Consider the following 26,111-nt stretch of genomic DNA (forward strand, 5'->3'; position numbering starts at 1 on the left):
TACACCAGTAGCACTCATGTGGATGGCCTTCCTCTTGCTGAGTAGCAGTGATTAGACCATACATGATGTTTGCTGTTGCTACTCTGTGGGTTCTGATCCAGAACTGGTTATTTTTTTCCAATTTCTATTATTTATCAGTCTATATTTGCAGTATATAATGATTACATTCCTCCTGGAAGTTGGTGCATGTACATAACACATCTTAATTCTATTTTAATCCCCTTCTGCTCTCTAACCTCTCCCTACCCTCTCTTGGCCCCTTTCCCTTTTGTAAAAGATCTGTCTCCCTATTTCCTATTGTCTATCTTTTATTTTGCTCTTTATGTTTTGGGTTTCTATATAAGAGAAACCATGTGATATTAAACTTGTGTGTGTGACTTATTTCACTTAACGTGATAGTTGGGAGGTGCATTCATTTTCCTACAAATGACTCAAGTTTATCCTTTACGATAGAGTAGTATTCCATTGTATATATATACAGGGCCACATCTTCTTTATTTGTTCAGTTGTTGATAGGTATATAGACTTCTTCCAAGATATAGCTATTATAAATTGTACTAGTGGTATTTTGACTGGGATCGCATAAAATCTACATATCAGTTTTAGAAATATAGCCATTTTGATTGTATTGGTTCTGCCTATCCAAATGTTAAAACAAACATTTAATATGCTGGAAGATAAAATAGGTATAACTCTCTTGCAAGACATAAGCATAGGCAGACTTTCTGAATAAAACCCCAGTGATACAAAGAATAATACCAGGAATCAACAAATGGGATCATATCAAATTAAAAAGCCTCTGTACAGCAAAAGAAACAACCAACAGAGGGAAGAGACAACCTACAGAATGGAAACAAATATTTGCCAGCTATTCCTGAGACAGAACACTAAATCTAGAATAATGGTGGCAAACCTATGGCATGCATGTTGTTTTTCTTTTAAGACAAAAGATGTTAATGTATGAGTTATTTTTTCTAAATTAAAACCTCAGTATTCAGGTTTAATTGCAGTGTTGGTATTTTGTGTTAAATAAGTGGGTTTTGAGTTGCAGTTTGGGCAACTGTCTCTAAAAGGTTTGCCATCACTCATCTAGAATATGTAAAGAATTTGAAAAAATTAGACTGGAAATTCGAAAAATTAGATGAAAAAATAAAAGACCCAGTCAAAAAATGGGCAACCAAAATGACTAGACACTTATCAGAAGAAATACAAATAGCCAGTAAATACGTGACAAAATATTAAACATCACTGGCTGTAAGAGAAATGCAAATTAAAACTACATTGAATTGTGCTTGTATAAACATGGGCATATGTGTGTCACTGTAATATGTTGTTCAAGATGATACCTAGAAGGAGAATACTTCCATAGTCAACCTGAGGACCTCGGGCCCTAACTCTCCCAGAGTCCAACAGCCAATCCTCTGTGCAAACTGCCCAGAGTTGGGAAGGGACCATCTTTGCTTCACTTAATGAATTTGTACACCATGTAGAACTCCAGATAGTAACTGAAGTTGACAACACCTTGATATAGATAAGATTTTGGTTACCCAGATGACTCCTCTTACCTACTCTTATAGCAGCAGGTTGGCCTGAGTCCTATGCTTTCCTTTTGGGTAAGAGGTAGGAGGCCAGGGACACACATTCTCATCATCTCCCTAACGCTGATTGCTTGCCCTGTGTTCCCTGGAGTCAGTTGAAGTGGGCTTTGGGGCACAGCACAAGGCATGCCTCACTGCTCAGGGTTTGAGACATATGTAGTAGGTAAAACTGCATTTAGAAAATGGATTGAGAAAATATGAAAAAATTAAGTGATTTCAGAATGAAAATATTTGAAGGGTTGATTTCCAGCAGGGGAGTTTCTAGACCCAATGTATAAATTTCAGGTTTATCTATTGCCAAAACTTGGAGGTTAGTTGCTTTGTAAATAAGTTTATTGATTTTTTTTCATGTGTTAAAGGAGCAATTTCCTATTTTTTCATCATATTGCACAACTTTTGTTAAGTGCTCAGTGCCATGTAAGTCACAAAGTGGCCCAGAATCAATCCCGTGTTTCTCTGGAGACAGCTAAAGCCCAGTGATTGGTAGAAAGGCACAACTGTCTACACTTCCCTAGTTTCCATAGTGCCAACTTGGTGACTAGCCTACCCAGAGTAAAGCTTTCTGTGGGGAATATTTTCTAGAGAGAAACTGCCCAGGAGAAGTGAGGCCTTTATCCAGTGGTGAGAAGAGTGACATACTCTTGGGATAGTGAAAAGGCTGCCAAGTGGCTACCCGGAGGATAATCAAAATTAGGGCAAGGAGAATTAACACCAACAATAGGAGCAGCATTTATTATAGTGTGGAGAATGCAGGATCTCCTGCACTCTTAGTGTTTTTTGTAATTATTAAATGTCCAGCCTGTGCTGAATCATAACTTTTTTCAGCCCATACCTCAAGTTTGCTAAGGAGTCAAACTTCAACAGATACCTTAGCTTAGAGTGATTCAGAGGCATAGTAAAGTGTAAAAATTCTATTACATTGGACAGATATTTCCAGCTTTCTTCCTTCTTGACACATCACTTACTGGGTTTTTTTTGTTGTTTTTTTTTCTTTCTTTTTCTTTTCTTTTTTTTTTTTTTGGTACCGGGGATTGAACTCGAGGGCTTGTGCTTGCACATCACTTACTGTTTTTGTCCATGAGTAATTGTTACTGAAAGGGAAGACATGTTTTATATAAGCAGAGCCACAATTAAGTGTACCCTCAAGAAAATGAAAAAAGAAAAAATTCAGTATATTCTCTAATTGTGATTTCTGCTCAGCTATGAACTTGGTCCCCCAGTAAACATCCCTACATTTAGCAAAATATGTATGGATTCAGTCTTCCCCTGGGTATTTTATCTGACATGGAAGGACTGTTAATATTTCTAAGTCTATTTCCCCATGTGTAAGATGAGGGAATTGGCCTGCGTGACCTCTGGAGATTCCTTTCAGCTCTGAAACTCTGGGACTGCCATGACTACCTCTAGCTCTGACTTCTCCCTCAGTGTCTGGCCTGCTGTACAGTTGATAGCAGGATGGCTACACTTGATACCCCCTCTTCATCACTTAATCAGGGAACCTCAACCCTGAGCATCTTCCTGATTCTCCCAAAGGTTATCTCCCTTCCCTCCTAACTCCTCATTCCCCTCAAAAGAATTTAATGCTGTTAGTAGCTTCATTTGTTAGCTTTACTTTCTAGTTTTCTATTCTTGTTAATTATACCATTGCCTTGGTATTTTTAGTTAGAAATCATAGAATTTTTTCCTTTGTATAAATAATCTGTTATTGGATTCTGCTTATTCATCCTTTGCAGTAAATGATTCAGTTTTATTTTCTTCCATGCTTCCTGCATTTAAGCTTTTCTCTCCCTTTTCTGGGGGAGTGGTTTTTGGTTTTTTGAGACAGAATCTCACTGTGTAGAGTCCAGGCTGGCTTATAACTCACTGTGTAGCCCAGGCTGGCCTCGAACTCATGGCTGTCCTCCTGCCTTAGCCCCTGGAATGCTGGGATTACAGGTGTGTGCCACCATGCCTGGCTTCTCTTTTTGATTATTCTGATGACCTCATCCATCCATCCATCCATATGTTTATTATCCCTATTATTTTTCAGGTCATCTGTTAAATATTAGAAACAAATACTACATATGTTCAGCTTGAGGATCTTCCAGTCCAATGCAAGGACAAGGATTCAAAAAGTGATTTTAATTCAGCTTTTCATGTGAATGTTCTTTGAGGCCTTGGCTAGGGACCCTAGATTGTAGAGCCTAAAATGAAGGAAATCAGTTTAAAAGTAAGGATTTGGTAAGAATAAAAACATTACTTGCTAGGGAATGAGGGAGACAAAATTTTATGTGAATCCCCAGCTAGGTTGGTGATTGTGAAACAATTCAAAACACACAATTTGGAATCATAGGATTTTTAAATATTTCTGTGAATATAAGAAATTAATTTGTTTATCTAACAGTATTTGAAGAGCACTGGGGTAATTTGGTTACCAAGACAGATAAATCGCTGCTCTCCGAGAGCTCCTAGTCTAATAGGAGCACTGGGGTGGAGGGTAGCTCTGGGAACTGACAAGCAGCCACAGAAAGTGTCCTACCTGCTGTGGTCAAGAAGTACAACAGGATCTAATACCCAGAGGTGTCAACAGCATTGTGGAGAGCTTAAGCCAGAGAGGTCAAACTTCGGAATAATTCTTATCTATGCAATCCATTCATTTTATAGGTAAAAAAACTAAAACTTTGGGAAATTGTGGTTTACATGAAACAAATCAGTGGCAAACCAGGCCTGCGACACCTGACTTGAATCCCTTGGGTGCTTTGTTATTTTCTCTCTTGCCTTGTTTCCAGATTTCTTAAGTGCAGCATCTTAAATTTTCTTCTTTTAAAGAACAAAGTAGGTTTTGAGAAATAGTCATTTTCAATCTGTTGGCAAGGCTGACACCTATCTTAAAATGGACGAAGTACATTTAGACTTTTAATCATTGCAAGAATACATCATACAGCAGTGATTCATTTTGAAATTACCTATACTTTCAAATTATAGTGAAGATTACAATCTAAGAATTCTGTGATAATTTTAGTAAGTAGCCCAACTCAAGATAATTAAAATTGTTACAATTTTTGAATACCTTAGATCTATTTAAAAATATTCTTGGAACAAATTTTCTTATGCATATAACAAAGCATAATTTATCAACTACTTTACATTTTTTGGCATATGATGAATTCAGGTACTTTCTACTGTAATAACTTGCACAAATGGACATGATAAAAATCCGTTGATCCATAACATTTTAGATAAAAGGAATTTTTAAAATAAAATGGCTAAAGAACAGCCTTTCTTGGAATTAACTTTGTAAATCTAGATGAGTTGGTTGACTATCTCATTGGGTTTATTTTTAATTATATTTGAATAATATATTACCAGAATATTATAGCTTTTATTATATATTTACCCGATAAATGTTAAGTAGGCTTATCTGGATATTTGTTATGATAATTTAAATTTAAATGCAAATGCTTTAATTTTGAGTCATTATTTTCATTTAAATGCTGTTTAATATTTGCATTACTTAAAGCATAATAGCTGATACCAGTGCCCATGCTTTTGGTGAAGCTTTCTTCTTTCCTGAAGGAAAATAATCTGTAAATACATTGATCTTCTCAGAAAAAGCATAGGTTACAAACATCTTTTTCCATTTTTCCTTTATTTTTATCTGTCTTTGCATCTGGGAGTCAAACTTTCACATTTTTTAGTTTCCCTGCTAGCGCTTGCATATTCTTAACTTTATTTGGTAGTAATAACAGAGCATAATGCAGATTGTTAAGGGTTTTGCTAAATATGACAATATAATACAGTCCACAGTGAAAGAAAAAGTAATTTATGAAGTGAACTCTACTGTAAGAGCTGTTCCTTGGTGTTTTTCACTTGTTTGTTTTTCATAGCTGGAGCTGATCCTGTGTCATTTTTCTCCATTCAAGGTCCCTCAGTGGTGTGCTGAATATTGCCTCTCCATCCACTACCAGCACGGTGGTGTGATATGCACACAGGTGCACAAGCAGACTGCGGTCCAGCTCGCCCTGCGGGTAGCAGATGAAATGGACGTTAACATTGGTCATGAAGTTGGCTATGTGATCCCTTTTGAAAACTGCTGTACCAGTGAAACAATTTTGAGGTTAGTTTTTGGAGGCTTCATCTGTTCCCTCATGACTCTTTGCTTGGGTTCTGCAATCCTAAAAGAGCACTGTTCTTGCCTACTAATGATAAGCATCTGTGAGATAAAAATAACTGGTCTCTGTCTGTAGCCTGACACATATTGGTTGTTTCCCAGATAGGCATCCTTGGAGATCCCTTGTCTAAAACTTTCTCTAAAATTCTCAGGAAAAATTTCAGTTCATTTGGCCCTGAAGATGTTCAGGCTTGTCCCGGTGGATGGGTCCACACCATTGCCCATGTGCTAGCCATGTGGACACCTGTAGTTCTTCGTGTCCACACCACCATACTTCTGTGCCTTCAAACCTGCCATTACCTGTGTTTGCTATGCCTCTTCTGGGCTTGCCAATTCTTCTTCATCCCTCAAAACTCAGTGCAAGAGTTTCCCACATCAGACAGGCTTCCTTGATACTCCAAAGTCTGAACTGGAAGCTTTCTGCTGGGCTTCTGTGAGACTCGCCAACTTTCATCATGGCCATCTAGATCAGTGTTTTTCCTGCTGTGCTTTTCAGTCATATGGGTTCCACAGAGCCTTCTCTGTGGCTGCAAGTTTGTGTATGTGTGTGTGTGTTTTAGCTTCATTGTGAGATTTCCTTGGAAAAAAGGCTTCCAAAAGCTTGATACAAAGAAGAAAAAAGACAGACCAGGGATTTAGCTCAGCACCTACTGTGCAAGCACAAGGACCTGAGTTCGATCCCCGGTACCAAAAAAAAAAAAAGAAGGAAAAAGACAGGAAAAAGGTGGGAAAATTGGAAAACTCACTGCCCTGGCCCAGTAATATCTAGAGGTTTTGTATCATAATCTTTATAGGCAGTGCTAGTGTTTGTCCAATACCTCAAGAAAGTGGTTGATCTGGGTATGTAGCTCAGTGATTGAGCACTTGTTTAGCACGTGTGAGGCTCTGGATTCAATCCCCAGTACCAAAAAGAAAAAAGTGGTTGAAGCTGCTACAGCCAGAGGTGACCTCCCACAAGCTCAGCTGGTCCAGGTGCTGCCTGCCCCTCCAGGAGCTAAGTAGATCATTACAAACTGATCTGAGGATCAGTGTATCTGCACATCCATAACCCACCTGTGTAGCATGCCATCGTGCTACGGCATAAAATGTGGAAAGATCTGTTTCAGAATAATGGCATAGGGATGGCTTTCTGCACACCAGTATCCTCACTGCCTGATTTGCTTGTACCTTGGAGGATGCTCAGTAAACCTGATAGTAGAGGAAGGAGTATTGCCCTGGTCCAGCTAGCTACTGCAGACTGGTGCAGCTCTATGTCCATTCAGAATCCTCATAGGACTCACTTGGTTTGTGGTAAGCTACTTTCCCTCAAATGTCTTATCTTCAGAAATAGATGACATCTGTCTTCAGGCTAGTGTCAAACCATAGGGAGTCTTTAGACCAAGAACATTGACTTGAACTTCATGAGGAAGTAATACAGCTTTGTAATATAACCATGATGTCCTTGGGTCACTGAATTAGTATTATATATTTATAAGTTACCTATTATGTAAACGGGGCATTGGCAGTACAAAAAAAATGTACTTCCTGCTTAACTCGAAGCTAATTGAAGACTTGAACAGAACAGGGGTTACAACTCTGAAAGGGGAAAGGATCCTGAAGTTTAGCAGATAACATTCTTTTTTACATTTCATTTCATTGTATTGACTGGTTGTTTGATTGATTAATTGACTGATTGATTGTACTGAGAATTAAACCCAGGGTTTTCACACTGAGCTACATCCTCAGCCCATTATGTATTTTTTTAATTTTCAGACAAGGCCTCACTAAATCACTAAGTTGCCTAGACTGGATTTGGCTTTGTGATCCTTCTGCCTCAGTTTCTCAGAGTTATGGGACTACAGGCCTGCACCACAATACCCAGCTACTTTTTACTTTTCTAAAGTGGCCTTTCAGATTGACCTGGTTTGAATTAAATGATGGCTCTGACTAAGTTCTAAAGCCAGTGTATGTGTTTTTATATCTTTCAAGCCATTTAGACTTTGGAAACCTTTTGGAAGAGGCTTTTGGATATTGTCATTTTTAAGATGAAACAATAGTTTTTATCTTAATATGGAATCAGAAATATATGTATATAAATATATATATATATATTTTTTTTTTGGTACCGGGGATCGAACTCGGGCCCTTGCGCTTGTGAGGCAGGCGGCAGAACCACTGAGCTAAATCCCTGGCCCAGAAATATATGTATATATAATAGGTAATGTGAAATAGGAAGAAAAGGGGCAAAGGGGAAGCAAGTGGGAGGGCTAGGGGAAAGGATAGAAGGGAATGGGATTAATATGAGAAAATAGAAAAATAGGAACTAAATCTTTGTAAGTAGGGAGGAATGGAGGGGTTGAACGGAGGGCTGGGCAAGGGTGAAAAATAAGAACCAAGGGAGACTATGTAAAGGTGCAAATTTCCAATGAAGAATGTCATTATATTGTATACCTAAAATGTACCAATGATTAGAATGAATAATTGATAATGCAAAATAGGAAGAAAAGGTCCAAAGGGGTAGGGGTAGTGGGAGGGGCAGGGGAAAGGAAAGAAGGGAAAGGAAAAATGATGAGAAATGGAAAAAATGGAAATAAAGTCTTTGTCAATAGGGAAGGGTGGAGGGGCTGAAGGGAGGGCTAGGAATGGGGAAAAAATAAGAACCAAGATGCATTATGTAAAGGTACAATTCCCATTGAGAAATGTAATTGTGTTGTATACCTACAATGTACCAATAAAAGAATTTAATAAAGTGCAAAAAAAAAAGAAAGAAATATATGTATATATTTGATTGATGGGTTGATTGAAAGCCACAGAGGTAGATAATTGTGAGGAAATGTAATAATGTTGTAGAGTAGGTCAGGATATTCCTTACCTTTTAAATATCAACATGTTGGACTTGGGATTATTTCATGAGATTTTTTTTATGGTAGAAACCTCAAGCCAACTTCAATTCTGACAAGACAAGAGTAGGAAGGCTGGCCAGGGATTTAGCTCAGCAGGAACGTGCCTGCCTTGCAAGCACAAGGTCCTGAGTTCAATCCCCAGTACTGGAAAAAAAAAAAATGAGTAGGGAGGCTGCAGTGCACAGGTACCTCTTATGACAGATGGAAATGAGCAGCTGCTTTGGCCACTGCAGAGTCTGTTTCTCTGCCATTGCTGGGCTGCCTTGTCCTCTTTGTTTTTATAATCTTCACTTTACAATGTGTCTGTTCCTGGGACATTGGACTTTTCTACCATGATATCTCTGCTGAATCAGTGCAGTCAGCAGACATCTATTGCATTGCTGTGAACAGGGTTGACTCTCAGGAAGAAAGCTAAAATGATTTAAAAGCCCCCCCCGCTTATGGTTAACAAAAATAGTGCCTTATTTTCCTCCTGGAATTTTGTGCTCTGAAGAGGAGGCATCTGTAAAATTGGGTGATTAATGCACCTGCTCAGAGTAGTGTTGTGAGGACCAAGGGGATGTATGGGACTGAGGCATGGTGTATGTAGGTGATAGTTATTTTTATAATTAAATTTGTAATTATATCTTTATAATTAGGGGCAGATTCATTTTCCTGTAGAAGTATACTAGCCATAATTTTGCATAAGCTCAAATTGAATAGCTGTTTAAATCAGAGGATTTAAGGTTGGTTATTGATTATTATAGGCAATGTTCTATAATCACCATGATCTTTTTCATTTTCTTTGTAAACCCCTATTATCTAATTTACCAGGCACTTGATAGGCAGTAAAGCTTGCTTGTTGCTATTTCTTGGTGGGATTGGTGGGGGGCTTGCATAACAATTTAGTTACTTTTTAAGGTTTTTCTCTGGCCTCTTTGGAAACAGTAGATACCTGAATACTGTGTATTTAAAATAGTCTTCATAGACTACACATCAAGATATCTTGTAGAAGTAGCACAGATTTCCAGTACTGACCTTTCCAGCTATGAGTACTGAAAAGTTCTCACATTTTTCCATTAAGGTACATGAAATTTTTAGGAAATATTGATATTGGTCTTTTAAATATTTTATTATATTCTTAGCTTTTATAAGTTTTAGGAATTTTAAATGTAAACTGTATTTCCTTGGCAGTTTATGTGTATTTTTTGCTTAGTTATCAGTAACAGCACTTTTTAAAGCATGATACACATGATACCTTATTAACATAAAGGTAAGAAAAATATCTTTCTGTTATATAGAAAAGAATTAAAAGTTTGTGGAGTACATTTTAGGATTGAGCTTTTGTGATTTCTTTAATATCATATTACCATCTGAAAGGCCAGGCCTTGCTTGGTAATTCTAGCAGAGTGGGATGTCATGCCCCTCCACCCTCATCGCCCCAGGGCCGGGGATTGAACCCAGGGCCCCTAGCCTATTTGGTTTTTGTTTGTTTGTTTATTTTTGAGACAGAGTCTTGATATCTAGTTCAGACTGGCCTTGAACTCACTATGTATTCCAGGCTGGCCTCAAACTCATGGTGATCGTCCTGGCTCAGCCTCCTGAGGGCTGGGGTTATAGGCATGTGCCATCACGCCCAGCTCCCCATTTTGTTTTTTATTCTGAGACAAATTCTTGCTAACTTGCCCAGGCTGGCCTGGAATTTGTGATCCTCTTGCTTCAGCTTTCTGAGTAGCTGGGATTAGCAGAGTTTTAAATAGGTCACTAACTACTCTCTTTTTAATTAAGCCTAGATATATTTACATAAAGTATATACCACTTCTGCCTTGCGGTTAGGATTGCTTGGTATATGATCAGTGTTTAGATGAGTTTTTCTTAAAAAAAGAGGAACAGATTGAATTTCTAACATTAAAGAGTGTGGGTTACAATAGTTTGAGATGAGACAATAATAATATATCATTATTTTATACTTTGTAACCTTAGCAAAATATGATTTGAAAGCTAGATTTTGGATGAATCTATTTATTTGCATCTTTCATAATGTATTATACTATAGTAGTGAAGATATTTGTAAGTTTGAGAAGAGGAATGATCAGCAATTGTCACTTAATTTGGTAAGACACAGATGAAAATATATATTAAAAAAAGAGAGCAAATTCTTTGATCTCATAGAACACCAAAGAAGATTGAGCATGAAGCTTATCATCAAAACCATGGAGGCTGAGGAAGCAGTTTGTAATTTGACAGTGATATCAGATGTGATAGATGTTCAAGTTTAGTTTGGTTTTTTTGAGACAAGGTCTCACTATGTAGCCCGGGCTCACCTCAAACTCATGGCAGTCCTCCTGCCTCAGCTTCCAGAGTGCTGGGATTACAGCATGTGTCATCACACCCAGCAATGTTCAAGTTTATATCTTAACTCTATCCTGGCTTTATAACCCTTGGCAGAGTACTTAATCTTTCTGAATCCCAGTTTCCTCATTGGTAAATATGGGGTGCTATTATCTGCCTTGAAGATTTATTTTATGATTAAGTGAGAAAATATGCACCAGCACAATGCCTGACAAATACTAGGAGCTAAAAAAAAGTTGGTTTTTTTTTCATTCTTCTCTTTTTCCCTTGGACAGCTTTTTTATGAATCCCTAAGACCACCCACGAGTTCAATAATTTGCCAGGAGGATTCGTATTATTCAGAATATACTAAACCACTAAAATTTATTGCAGTAAAAGGATACAAAGCAAGGCTTGCAAAGGGAAATAGTAGATAGGGTGAAGTTCAGAGGAAAACAAGCACAAGCTGCCAAAAGTCCTCTCCCAGTGGAGTCACACAGAATTTGCTGAATTTCCCCACCAGTGAGTTTGATAACCCATGTGAAGTGGTGTCCTACCAGGGAAACTTATTAGAGACTCTCTGCCCGGGGTTTTGACTGGGGGCTGGTCACATAAACACCCTCTGCCTAGCACCTTCCAGAATTCCAGGCACCCAAAAGTGCATGTTCAACATAACCCACATCGCTTGCACAGTCTAGTTACAGTGAGTCAGTCTTACCTGTTCTGGGAAGGAAGGTAAGAACCCTCTCCAAATCTTGAGTTTCCAAATGCCAACCAGGGCCAACCTTCAATTAGGCCTTTCTAAAGATAGTAGTCTTAGAGCTGCCATATACAAGGATAAATGACTAAATCACTTAAATGGGTAGAAAATTTATAAAATTGGTTTCCTCAGTAATATAAGTAAATATATATATAGTGTCAGAAAGATATTTGTATGGGACCGAGTGACTATGGTGATAGGTGACTTTTTATTAAGAAATATGATCCCCAAAACTGGAAAGATCCCTACAGTATTAATCCCTGTCCCATGTAGGCATTTGGCCAGTTCGCATGCTACCTTCAAATTGATTATTTTTTAGAGTCTTCCTTTTGGTTGTTTGAGTGATATTTCAGACTTGGTGATGCTAACATTTTAGTGAGGTGGCCTCCCCCCGGGGCAGCACAGGTACTAAGGTCCTTACACTTGGGAGCTGGACCATGAGCCCGGGCCGGTGTTCCAGTCCTGGGTCCTTTCCTCAGAAAGTGTATGCTGTCACTCAGTTCTTCCATTGATAAAAGAGGGGAAAATACTCACCTGGCAAGGATGTTTTACAAAAGTACTTTTTTGTTCATAAAGTTCAGACAAATATTAAATATACCTCTTGTTAGTTTTGTAACAAGGGTTCAGACAGAAGTCTTTAACCAGGGGTTCTGCAGTGATCCTTGTGAGTCCGTGAACATATACAAACTCAGTGTACATTTTGCTTATGTGTGTTTTTAATTTTGGCTTCAATGAAGATTTAGACTCACTGATTTAAAGGATATAAGAAAGTCATTATTGTTAGGAAGTTCTTTGTATGATTTTTTCATAAGAATATTCTAACTTTAATATTTCTTCTTTATAGATACTGTACTGATGATATGTTGCAAAGAGAAATGATGTCCAATCCTTTTTTGGGTAGCTATGGGGTCATCATCTTAGATGATATTCATGAAAGAAGGATTGCAACAGATGTGCTACTTGGACTTCTTAAAGATGTTTTACTGGCAAGACCAGAACTGAAGCTCATAATTAACTCCTCACCTCTCCTGATCAGCAAACTCAGTTCTTATTATGGAAACGTGCCTCTCATAGAAGTGAAAAATAAACACCCTGTGGAGGTTGTGTACCTTAGTGGGGCTCAAAAGGATTCTTTCAAGTCTATTTTACGCCTTATCTTTGAAATTCACCACTCCGGTGAGAAGGGTGACATTGTAGTCTTTCTGGCCTGTGAACAAGTAAGTGATATTCTGACCTAACAGAGTATGTAATAAGGTATTTCATTTGGAGAGCTTTTAATAACTAACAGAGTTTCCATTTGCTAATTAACTGTTTAAATATTTGGCTTCATCACACCTCATTTTTTTACACTTAAAAAGCATAGGTAGGGTAAATTAAACCCGCACTACAAAGGGAACAAGGAATGTTGGTAAAATCATCTGCTATTTTGGAAACAGAATGAGGCAGCATCTCCAGGAGTTTGCAAAACTGATCTCCAGGGCCAGCTTTCTGCCCTGGAGGACTGGATTGCAGCCACCCTAGGGCACAGCTGCCAGTCTGCAACCTACTGTGCGTTGTCGCCTCTCAGCTTGGTAGACACATGGGGACTTGGCACACTCTCAGCTGCCTCCTCCTGACCAAGTGCATTTGTTGGAAATCAGGAATCTAACCTAAGCACTTGGCCTAGAGTTAAGCAATGACAAATTTCCTATGTCCCTACAGTAGTTAGTAGAGTATGGGGCAGAACATAATTTACAGCATTTCCCAGAAGCCCATCTCCCTAAACTGGAGCTCTTTTTCTTAAAAAATAAGTGAGAAAAAAATCTTAACTTGGATTTCTTACAAACTTCTCTTCACAGGAATGCTTCAGAATGTACAATTGAACTTCTATCCATTCTGTTAGTGCTTTTCTACAGTCAAGGTGCCTTTTGTTTTGTTTTTGTTGTTTTGGAGGTTTTTGTTGTGGTTTGGTTTGGTTTTGGTTTTTTGAGACAGAATTCGCTACGTACATAGTTCAGACTGGCTTTGAACTCACTATATAGCCCAGGCTAGCTTTGTACTTGAGGTGATCCTCCTGCCTCAGCTTCCCAAGTGCTGGGATAACTGGCATGCACCACTATGCCTGAATTTAAGGTGATTTTTGAATGTCTTTTTTTTTTTCTTAATTGCAGCTACACTGATCCTATCTCCTTCTGTGGGCAGAATCTAAAAGCTTCCAGGATCACCAGAATGATACCTCTCAGAGACTAATTGCCTGGCCCTTTTCCCTTCCCGTCTTCTTACAGAGTAAAAGGACTAGATTCTAGATCGTGACTCAAATATGTAGTGATAATAGTGATTAAAGAGAAACTAGCAAGGAAAGTGTTTGGTACAGGCTGAGCCACCAGCCGAATGGAGACGAGCATCTCAGCTGCCTGTCAGCCTCACTTGTGCTTCCAGCAGCAGCTCAGTAGCTGTGCTGCTCCTCCTCAGAGCATAGCAAGACTGATCCTCCTAGTGTGAGGACTTTAAATATTTTTCCTACCACTTAAACTTTGTCTGTCTTCTTAAAGAACATTATTTAGAATCTCAAATATATGCTACAGCAATTTTTTGAAAAGAGATGATACATATTCTCCTGAATAGTAATCTACTTCTATAGTGATTTATTCTATTACCATTCCCTAACTCCGTGATTTAGGATATTTAAGAAAGTCCTAAGGAAAGTAATAAAATGACTAAGGAGGCAGAAAATTTATAAGAAAAATTAGGGCATCCTCCATGTAACTGAGTGAAGCCTAAGTAAGGGAAGAATAGCAAAATTATAAATCTAAAATATTTGAGAATTAGAATTGCCAGGTTTAAAAAACCCATACATTTCTGCAAAAATAAAAAATGTAATTAATACTCATAGGAAGAGTAATCAGATTCATCTTTCAAGTGAAAGTAGACAAAAATTACAAAATGAATTTTTTTTTTGGGTACTGGGAATTGAACTCAGGACCTAGCACTTGTGAGGCAGGTGTGGCACCACTGAGCTAGATCCCCAGCCCACAAAATGAATTTTTGGAAAATAAAGCTTATTCACAGAATTGGGGTCGTGGTTTCTTAGACTATTTGATTCTTATAAGTAGAATATAAGCTATAAATTAATGGCATAATCACTTTGGAACTGTTGGTCTTTAGAAGATATATTTTCACCAAGCCTGGTAGTGGAAATCACCAAAATTCACATACTGCCTGCCCTGTGTCTTGGTACTTAACTGAGACTTAGAGTCCTGAATGTTTACAGTGTATTGTTCCTTATCACTGAGCCATCTGAAAACAAACAGTGAAATAAGAAAACCTAAGCTGAGATTTTATGGTAGTGTCTAGCCATATTACTGTGCTATCACAAAGGTGGTGTTATTAGGTTAGAATTTTCCTGGGAAATGAGCTGTGATATTAGGGGTCATATTTCACTTTGGGATCCAAATATATGCTGGATGTCTTCCTTCCGAGATATTGCTGATTTCCATAGCTGTGCAGATAAAGGAAAGTTCCACATAAGTAAACACAGCCCCCACATTGAGTAAGAATCTAGAAAACAAACAAAACTTATGAAGCACCAAATGCATATTTTTAGCATTTTTCAATTTCTGAAGATTATTACCTCAAAGCCCTATATCAGCTATGTTTAAGGAGTCAGAACTGTATATAATAGCTATTTTTGTTTCATTCCACTTTCATCTTCTGAAGACTTCTTCTTTTCCCCCCAGTTTGGAACAAAATCCAACATTCAAACCCACATATAACTTAAAAGTTTTAGTGACTAGAAGCAAATAAAAAATTTCTTGCCGCAATTATTTTGACAATATTCTAAAAAGAAGAATGAATACTTTGGTACACTTTGAAGGTTAATTGTGATAGGAAATTGTTCACGAGTGGGCTGCTGGAGTTGAGGCTTGTTTTCCAACTTCAGCTTCTCTGTTGAAGATTAGGTAGCCCCTGTGAGAAGCTTGCTCACTGTAGCCATCAAAAGGAACACATGCATACCCTGGGAAGGCCAAGCAGTGTCAAGGTTCAGGGGCACATTGCTTGGTTACTTGCTCTTTTCCTCTTGATTCCTAGGCTATCCACACCAAATATATAGGGTAAAATGAAGTGATCAGAATTCTAAAGCTGGAGAAGTGCTTTTGTTCTGATTAGTCCAGCTGGCAAGTTTTCATCACAGTCAACAGTCCTGCTGTTTGCTCAGTCAAAAAAAAAAAAAAAAAAAAATCCACCCAGGTAAACCAGCCATGCTCAGAAAAGGGAAAAGTGAGCAAGAGTGGGCATCTGTGCAGCTGCTGATGTGGAGGAAGCCCAGCAGTGTGGTCTCCGTCCCCTGCCCAAGAGCCACTCAGCCACAAACATCACTTACAAGCAGCTTGCTTCAGTACTCAGGGACCTGTAATGCCTTAACCCTTTTTCTAGGCAGATCTATCCTCCTCCAAAACTCTTACATCAGTCCCATGCTATAAACGGTGTAAGAAGGAAGTAGTTGTGAGCTGGAGTAACGGAAACTAGAAGCGGGTCTTAAAAATGGTAATGGTTGTAGGAAGCCATCTTTTTAACTTAGACTTTTAATGAAATCTAATGAATCTAATAAATTAAATGGGGCTTCCATTTGGTAGTTTGAGCCTTCTAAAAGGTGGAAACCTTAGAACCATAAAAAAGTCAGAATGGGCCGGGGATTCAGCTCAGTGGTTTCGTCGCCTGCTGCGCAAGCGCAAGGACCCGAGTTAGATCTCCGGTACCAATAAATAAATAAATAAATAAATAAATAAATAAATAAATAAATAAATAAGTAAAAATAAAAGAACCAAGAGACTCATGTAATGGTATAAGATCCCAATGATGAATGTAACTGTATTTTATACCGAAAATGTACCAATAAACAATGGGGAAAAAAATAAAAATAAAAAGCCAGAATTACATTAAGTGACATATGTTACATATGAGGTTCTAAAAAACTAGTGATTTGAGAAATAGAAAACTAAAATGCCTTACCTTTTGAACATTTTTTTACCAATTGTAGTTTTATGGCAAATATTTTACATTTTCCCAATGTATTTGGCATATATATGTAAATGGATATTTCTAAATGCCTGAATCATGTCAATAGTAACAACTATTTCCTGTCTACTTTTGTTTCATTTCTGCTATTTTAAAGTGCTACTAGGTTAAAATAATGTTTAGAGTTGTCTAGATGGGCATCTCAGCTATGTTTATAAATATGTGTCTTTATGGAAATCTAGAGATTGTTGTATAAGTCGTAGTCTGCTAGTGTTAAAGTACAGTAATACATCATCATTAATGTGAGAATGTTTGTTTACCTGTCCTGTTAATGGATATGAGAAATTACATCAAGTTGGAAAAATAATGGGATAAATGTATAAAGGCAAAAATAGCACATTTCACAAGACTAAAACCATTTTGGACTAAAAAGAATGAAATTGTTTATAAATTATATTTAACTTTCCCAAAGAAATGTTTTCATCCTGTTACCTCTTCTTCCCTCCTTTAAAGATTCATGTAGGCAATGACACAAGCATTTCTTTCCTGTTTACATTATCCAGTGTTGCCTGAATCCTGACTTTCTTTTTCAAGTAGTAAAGTTGTTTGTGTTGTTCTTTATTCTCATGGATGATGTTATTTTTTTACTTTAGGATATAGAAAAAGCCTATGAGATTGTCTGTCCAGAAGGATCTAACTTAAACCCAGACCTTGGAGAACTGGTGGTTGTTCCTTTGTATCCCCAAGAGAAGCGCACATTGTTCAAGCCAATTGATGACACAGAGAAAAGATGCCAAGTTTATCAAAGAAGAGTGGTATTAACCACTAGTTCTGGGGAGTCTTTGATCTGGAGCAACACAGTCAGATTTGTTATTGATGTGGGTGTGGAAAGAAGAAAGGTAATTATTAGCGAGGAAACGAAGTAGTCTCCTGATGCCTGCCAAGACCTCTCTCCTAGGTTCCTGCAGTTTTACTGACTTCACAGTGAAGATGAACTGTGTGACCTGGGGTTCTCGGAATTTGGTCACGTGGCTACAGAAGTGACTGCAGTGGCAACGGAAGTTTGGTTCACATCTTTCTTTTCCTTCTTTGTTTGTGAGACAAACAAATCTTACTCTGTAGTCCAGGCCAGCCTTACACTGGCTATGTAGTCCAGCCAGGCTGGCCTTAAACTCAAGATCCTCCTGCTTCAGCTTCCTGAGGGCCAGGATTACAGATGTGAGCCATTACACCTTGCCACCTGGGTCACATCTTTCATTAGCATGTCCATAGTCTATAAGCAAATTAACTCCATTGAGATACCAGAGGAGGTTTTAAGGAAGGACAAAACTTCAGCATAAAGGTGGTGGTGGCTCACCTTCTCTGTTTTTTTTTTCTTTCTTTCTCTCTTTTTCTTATTTTTTTGAGAGGCATAAAGAGGTTTATTAGGAAGAATTTAAAATACACACTCAAAGAAAGTAGAGTGTGTGCCCTCAAAAACAAGGCACAGTATAGATCAGAGCTGGGGCTATTTATGTGTTTGGGGGAGTAGAAATTGTAGAATTTGTGGTGCTTTTTCTGTGGGTAAGGTCCTAGCACAGCAAATTATTTGGTCTTAACTAATCTTTTTTGTATATCTATTGGATAATTTTTGGTAGCCCCTTTATCAAAGAAATTAGTATCTTGCCCCAGGGTTTTTACTAGAAATTAGTTGTGAGTGCAGACTTTAATTATAGCAAATATTGGCTTATAATTGATATGATAAAATTTTCATTCTAAATTTTTTAGAAAATATAGTATTTAAAATAAAATACTATTTTATCATTACCTTTTTACTAAAAATTATAAAAAAATGAAAATAAAGTATCTCAAACTCTATAGACAGTGAACCAAAGAAAGCATAGCTTTTGAGACCTGAAAGGAAACTACAAAATATTGACTCATTTACTATTATTAAATGCTGGGCAGCTTTTGCCTTTCCAGAATCCTGTTGGCCTCCTCAATGTTTTTGTCATACAGTAACAGGGTAGTCCTACTGGTTATGCAGGTTCCCTTGGAACCAGTTAGAGTTGATCTTGACTACCTTAGTCCACCATTCAGAGAGCTCAGAGGCATCCCTTCCCCCGCCCCGAAGGCATTTGTAAGAGTCACTATTAGTGCTGTATGCAGTTTTTGTGGTAGGTGTCATGCCTGAAAAAACTCAGTGTCATAAAGGTGAGCCCTCTAGCATCACAGTCAGTTTGCAAGAAGCATCAAAGAAGCACACATTGCTGGGTGGGAACCCTTTTCTCAAGGTGGCATAACCATGTTCCCATTCACTAGTGTAGTGCTCTGAGAAGTGGCAGCACTCGCATCTCAGCAGATGATGCAGTGGGCCCATGGCTCTTGATGGCACCGTGGAAGCAGACAGCCTTTTAATCCATTTACCAAAGCACTTGCAGTTGCTGTCTCCTGGCAAGTGAAACAGTAGTGAATACTGGACAAAGGAAAGGAGCACTGCATTGCACAGCAGTCCCCTCATGACCAGTTCCCTGATGCTAACAATGCTGTCTTTGCATTGAAGGTGTACAACCCCAGAATCAGAGCCAACTCCCTCATCATGCAGCCCATCAGCCAAAGCCAAGCAGAGATTCGAAAGCAGATTCTCGGGTCGTCTACTTCAGGTAGCACTGTGGACAAAAACAAATGATGAGAATCTCTGGATGGAAGCAATACAGAAATATTAAAGCCATTTTCCTTGATTTCTTTTAGGGAAACTTTTCTGTCTGTACACTGAAGAATTTGCCTCCAAAGACATGAGGCCTCTTAAACCAGCAGAAATGCAGGAAGCCAACCTGACCAGCATGGTGCTTTTCATGAAGAGGATAGACATCGCAGGCTTAGGCCATTGTGACTTCATGAACAGACCAGGTAGCTTTGCATTCAGGTTAGCAGGGATGTGGGCCAAGACTTACTTCTTACCGCCTGCCTACAACCAGTTCTAGGAGCAAGTGGCACCCAGCAGGGCAAGCAAACCTGAAGATTGGCTCAGTACTGAACCATTTTTCCCATTACCAGGCAAAATTCTCTGGAGATATCTTTAGAAGTCTGTAGGAAATATCTTGGGAAATATCAGCCATTGGACACCGAAGCCAGGAGGAGTGGTCAGTCCTGCAGAAATAAGGAGGGATAGCAGAGTATTAGAGTGTAAGGGTGAGACAGAGAGGGTAAGAAGTGCATTCCCAGCACTTGGAGTTTTTTGGAACACATGGTTGAAGGAAAATGGTCATTCCTTTTGAATCATGCATGCTGTCACCTGGAGAAACCTTAGGAGAATTTCACTCCTTTGTAATTTAGGTCAAGTTTTGATGGAAGGGAGGTATATCGTTCCTCAGTTTAGGATCATGTATCGTTACACTCTGAACATTTTCCTACTGGGGATCCTGCGGGATCCTTAGCAGAATCCCTGGAGTTCTTCCCTGAGTCCCATGCCTTGTTAGGACCTTGCTGCCACCCAGCTGGCTGCTTTGTAGAGAGCCACCAGATTGCTGAATAAAAGGCCAGGGAACACAGGGCAGGCAACCACCACCTGTGTGGCAGAGCTGCCAACACCCATGGCAGAGTGGGTACCCAGTGCTCAGAAAGGGAGGCCAGCCCTTTGGTTTCTTCTGCAGTCCTAGTTTTTATGTGTCCTGTTTGGTGTTTACACCACCCGTATCCGGAAGGTGATATTGGCTGTTTGATTTTAAATGTCAACAACCAGCTGGTTGGGAAAGCTTGCGAGCCACAATGCTCTGCTTGTTCTTATCTGTTTAAACACCTGCTTGTCCCTTAGGATTAACAATATTTATATGATGTATACTATATATCATTTCATACAGCAACTCTGTAAAGCTGATACTATTATTTGCTCCATTTACAGATGAGGAAACTGAGTTACAGAAATGCAATGACTCACATAAACCCTAACAGTGGTTACAGTCATTCTAACCACTTTGTTACCATGTCTCTTTAAAGTCCTATTGGCTTACAAGGAACCTTTTTGGTGTCAGGCCTTCCTTTCCTTCTGAACATTCTGCGATGGTCTCCTTCCCCTCCCCGAGATGCTGGCAGGTGCTCCTTGCTGAGCCTAGTCACCAAGGACACACACCAGCAGCCAGTGTAATTCCCTGTGTTCCCCCTACCTACTCCTGCTGTTAAGGCTGACAGGACCTTGCCTCAGGGCCAGAGTCATTGGGCTGTCAGAGTCAGTGGGCTGTCATACAGCCCACTGCTATCTGGCCTTGGGTCCTCTGGACCTGCTGCTGTGCTGACCTGTGGCCCAACTTTATTAAAGCTAAGTGGGTGTTTGGGTCCTCCTAAAAAGTCTCCTAACATAAAAATATTGATTGCTTTTCAGGTAATATTTTAGCTTTTATTTGTGCTTTATACAAAAGGAACTTCCTTTATTGTTTTTCCACATTTAAAGCCAGTGGTTGAAGTATCTAGTACTGTATGTTTGCCAGGGAGGTAAATGACAGTCTGGTGGTCTAGGTGCTCAAGTGTTAATGTCATTTGTCACATTGCACAAGAGAGAGAAGTTGGCCAAAAGGCCTTGTAAGCACAGGGTATACTTAAAATGGAAGCTGCACAATTTCCATTTGTTTGCAGTGCTTTTTCTTTCTTTGTCCAGTGTCCATAGGATTTACAAGCACTAGAGAAAATGTGGCTATTTTAGAGTTACTCTTTCTCAACTGTTTCTTAAAGTGACAGGTAGAATTTGGAATAAGCCTTTTTTAGTCAGAGAAGTGTCACCAAAGGATGCCAACCTTTGAAATAAAAACGCAGAAAGACAGGGCAGGCGTGGTGGTCCCAGCGCTTGGGAGGCTGAGGCAGGAGGATCCTGCAAGTTCAAGGCCAGCTTGCACTACATAGCGAGACCTTGTCTCAAAAACGAAAACAAAAAACATAGACAAATGGACTGCAGACAGTTTATCATCAGAAGAGCAGTGCTAAAGCAGACAGTCTATAAGACCAGTGCGGATGGGCCCCGAAAACAGCTCACCTGCTGCTCCAAGTCACTTGGCCAATGTCACACAGTAAATCCTGCTGGTCAGCGATGTCCAGTCCTTCTCTAAACCTCTTAGGGAGTTTTCTCTTGAACTCTCCCAATAAACATCTTGAAAAATCACTTAACTTTTAGAAGAAACTCTTTCAAAAAATATTTCAAAAAAGATTGTTATAAAAAGGAACAATGGTATTGTGGAATGAAACAAGCTCCTGGCTCTTCTAAATAGACTTCCTTCCTTGGTGGCCATTTCCTCCCCACCCCCTCTGTGGCATCTGCCCTTACAGTAAAGGGTAATGGTTGACTGTCCTGGAAACCATAATGTTCCTTCTCCACTTGCTGCCTGGTGTGCTAATCTGTGATAGAAGACGGTGTCCTTGGATACCAGCAGTAAAGCTGGCAGCTCTGGAGGTGGCTGTCCTTAGGCAGGAGACTAGCTTCCCTCCAGCTTAGGACATTAACATCTCAGAGAAAATGAGGAAATCCTCTGTAATATAAGGAGGAAGAGGTTCAGAAGTGCAGAGAGCACAAACTCAGAGGCATGCAGGGAAGAGAAGCATAAATGGAAGATGTTGAAATTTAGGCTCTAAAGCGTGCTCAGCTCTCACTGCTCCCAGGAGAACTAACAGCCAGGGGTGCTGTTCCTAACTTTAGGCTTGGATCATGTTAGGCAGCTTTTCTTGGCTCCTGGTCTCCCTTCCCCAAAAAAGGGGTTCATTAGGCCTGGCCCCTTTCTAACTAGCTTAAACAGTGGCTATATTATGATAAATATGCTTGTCTAAAAGGGTTAGTGCCTAAGAAAGACAGTCATATAATGTGATAGAAAGTTGTAAAACGTGTGTGGCAAACCTGGATCCTGTACACTTTTCTCCCAAAAACATTCTCAGAGTGATAAGAATGGTGACATGTTAGTAGTGGGAGGAGACATGGCGGAATGAGATGATGATTGCAGCATTCCTTTAGCCATGGGCCTCTGCTTTGTACAGTAACACAATCCTCTTTTGGCTTTTTCTGCTGGCCCAGAGGAAGGAGGAATTTGGGAGATGAGAGTTTCTCCCCCTTCATACTTTCTCACTGGTGACCCCAAAGCTTCAGATAGCTTGGCTTTATCGTCCATGGGTCTGCTCCAGTAGTCATTCCAGCAACCTTCCTCTGGAGAAACATGTTTCAATTTGGAAAATTGCTTTTCCAGCCCCAGTTGCAGCCCCAGTCCCAGTCCCAGTCCCACCTGTTATGTCCCAGGCATCTTCCATCTCAGAGAGGGGAGGCTTGGTGAACTGACAGGAAGGGAGAAAGAAAGGCAGGATCGACAGTGTAGGAAGTTTCTGATGGCAAACCCATGGCCATGCTGTGTTCTCTCTTGGGCCTCTGTGCTGCTTACTCTGTGAGGCTTGCAGCTGATAACTGGGGACAAACAAGTCAGGGTGACCATTTATTTTTGTCTCTTGACAATACACACACACAACTGTTTTCTGCTGTCCTTAGGAAAATATAACTGTGGATTAATTCTGACAAATCATTTTGGAAGCAGAAACATAAAAGATGCTTGCAGCTGCTGCATTTAATTCAACTTATAATTGAAATATGCAAATACAGCATACGTCTTACCCTTTTCAGGATTCCTGAAGCATGTGAAAATGAACTTGGCATAACTAGGCTACAGGCTATTAATTGAACTCCCTTGATATGGACCTCTTTTATTTTTTTTTTAATCAGGGGTGTTTTTTTGTTTTTTTCTTCCTTGGCTGCATAAGGATCGACCTCCATCATAAATGACAGAGTCATTGTTGATCTGGGTCAGGAACCTCAGGACCAGCTGACTGCTGTGGTGGAAAGAGATGGTCCGAGGCTGCTTTTGCCCTTGGAAAGCAAGGGTGCCTAGACAGGATCTCGAGAGAAATTAGCCAAAATGTACTGGACAACACCAGATGTCTTTGAATTCAGGCTTGGAACTCACTTTGGTGTCAGCTAGATAACTGGCTTTGGGATGATTTATGATTCCTTGGATTATGAAAAGAAAAAAAATCAACAGACTGCCAGGCATGGCCTGTAAGAAAGGATAAGAGCCTCAAGAAAATAGGGGAAAGCGCAGACAGAGACAAGTCGGGAAGTGGAGAGGCCAGTGTTGGCAAAGGTGCAGAGGGATGCAAGACTGTGAGGGATTGCCTGGTGAAGGTACACATTTTCCACAAGAGGATTCACAAGTCCATTAACCAGGGTCTTCTGGACCGCATTCACCACACCAAAAGCTGTTTCTGAGTGCACTAGAGAAGTGAATGTGTGTGTTTTTAAATCACTGGAGACTCAGGATTTTGCTTTGAAACTTACAGAATGATCTTAAGATTTTATAGTCTATAATGTAGAGGAGAGTGGGAGAAAAACAGACTACTGATTTTGCTCTCCCATTGTGGCCTTCACCTGTGACTTTTGAGAAGGTCATCCTGTCTGCAGTAGGATGTGTATTCTATGCATCACGCCCCAAGTAACCCCGAGTTAAACAGATATCCTGCCACTACCCTGACAGGGCATGGGATAGGTGTTTGTTTTTGTGGAATTGTGGATTGAACCCAGGGCCTTCTCACTGAGCTACACCCTGCCCTTTTACAGTTTTTCATTTTGACACAAGGACTCAGTAAGTATCTTAAGTTGCCCCAGCTAATCTTGAACTTGTGATCCTCCTGCCTCAGCCTCCTGAAATTACAGGCATGCACCACCACATCTGACTGGGCTAGGTTTTAAGTTAAACATGAAAGGCTATACAAAATTTATTGCTGGTTTCAGATGGGTGTTGGAGGAGGGCTCAGATCTGCTAAAACAACTTCCAACAGTCAGTGTGTTGGAGCATCTTAGAAGCAATCAAGTAAACTTACAAAGTGAAAACAAAATCTGGGAGAGATTTTTAAAGGCATGCAATAGGAAAAAGTACTTTTAACATGAGGATAATCAAAGCAATTTGTTCACAGAGGTGTGAAGATACATTAGTTTACTTAAGTGGGCCCTTCAGAAAAATGACTGGCAGTGTAGTAAATATTTTCATCATACCTTCTGAATGACTCCTACTTGAGCTCCAAAACACAAGGCTAGTATTCCTAGCTGCAGAAAGACAATTTTAATGGATGTGGGAACAGATATTAGATTGTCACCAGATTGCCTCTTGGGCTGCCTTGGGAAAACCATGGTAGATAATAGCAAGAACAATGTCTTGGCCTGTTGGAGTCCAGCATCAGCTGGGCTGGCAGAGTGTGCCAGCTCCAAGCACCATGTTATAGGTAAAGGCCTCACATCAAATCCTCATATTACAAGTGAGGAAATGCCTGGTTGGCCATGTGGCTTTGGCAATTCATCTGCCTTTTGCTCAGCTGTAAATTAAGGATGAAGTGTCTGCTTTCTGGTATCATGGGGTCATTGAGAGGTACAAGTGAGATGTTTATGCAAGAAATGCTATGCATACTGCAAAGGGGTAAAAACTAGGCAAATGCCATATTTTACCATAAGAGTATGTTCTTGTGAAATTAAATGAAACAGAACCTTTTCCTTTCTATCCACTTCAGAGCCAAGATCTGAAGCCCTTTTCCAAAAGTCCCAAGATTTTTAGAATCTGCTATCAAAACAAGCACCATCTCATGATTCTTTGATTTCTTATTCATCTGGGATTTTTTACTTCAATGTACAACAGTGCCCAAGTACCAATCCTAACATAAATCTATAACAGAAAATTTACTTACTCCTTTAGCCCTCTCCGCAATTATTTCTCTACATCTGTCGGTATAAATATTTATATGTATATCACTAGTATAGATACTTGGTCCATAGTAAGTACTATGTGAGTTTTGCTATTTTTGTTCTTCCCTGTGCTTTTCTCCCACCTTTTTTAAGTCCCAGTGGTATATGTATATATTCTTTGTTACAGAATAAATTATTTTGTAGTATATATATGGATGCAAGTGCCAGTGATCCAACTCCTTCGCATAAGCAAAGGAATTGGCTAAGGAAATTGGGGCATCTCAGGAAATCCAGGATGAGAATGTGATTGGACCTCAGGAACACTGAGGTTTCTCCTCTCTAGTTCACGATTTTCCTCCTCCATCAGTCTACATGGCAGAATCTGGGCAACTCCACCCTGAGCTTTATAATGTACTGTATCAACCCCTGAAAACTCCCCAGTTTCTCTTAATGCAAATTCTAAACCTGCCAATGAAGAAAATCATTGGTTCACTGTGAGAAGGTGCCCACCCTGAACCAGTCAACTGTGACTGGGTAAGCAGTGGTAGTGAGGGCAGTCACATGGTGCAAAACTATGCTTCACTAAGGGTAGAGTGAGGAGAGGTACCATTCCCAGCAGAGGAGACGTTTTGGAACATCACAAGTATTGGTTTATGTGTTGGTCGCTCTCATGAGACCTTCTGCTCAG

At 39.6% G+C, this 26,111-nt stretch overlaps 1 protein-coding gene across 5 annotated transcripts in view; it reads left to right on the forward strand.

Moving 5' to 3' along the window:
• Positions 1 to 26,111, forward strand: part of Dhx32 (DEAH-box helicase 32 (putative)) — a 61,924-nt gene that overhangs the window by 25,723 nt on the left and 10,090 nt on the right. For all 5 annotated transcript variants that reach the window (XM_021253286.2, XM_087185166.1, XM_004838742.4 and 2 more), the window contains 5 exons: positions 5,501 to 5,694; positions 12,545 to 12,917; positions 17,349 to 17,594; positions 19,238 to 19,337; positions 19,426 to 19,584. In XM_021253286.2, the coding sequence (XP_021108945.1) occupies positions 5,501 to 5,694; positions 12,545 to 12,917; positions 17,349 to 17,594; positions 19,238 to 19,337; positions 19,426 to 19,584 (1,072 nt within the window). The remainder of the gene's footprint in view (positions 1 to 5,500; positions 5,695 to 12,544; positions 12,918 to 17,348; positions 17,595 to 19,237; positions 19,338 to 19,425; positions 19,585 to 26,111) is intronic.

This window comes from Heterocephalus glaber, unplaced genomic scaffold, assembly GCF_053883595.1.
Source record: "Heterocephalus glaber isolate CG9 unplaced genomic scaffold, H.glaber_assembly_v1.0 deba00001497, whole genome shotgun sequence".
In the NCBI taxonomy this organism is placed as follows: domain Eukaryota; kingdom Metazoa; phylum Chordata; class Mammalia; order Rodentia; family Bathyergidae; genus Heterocephalus; species Heterocephalus glaber.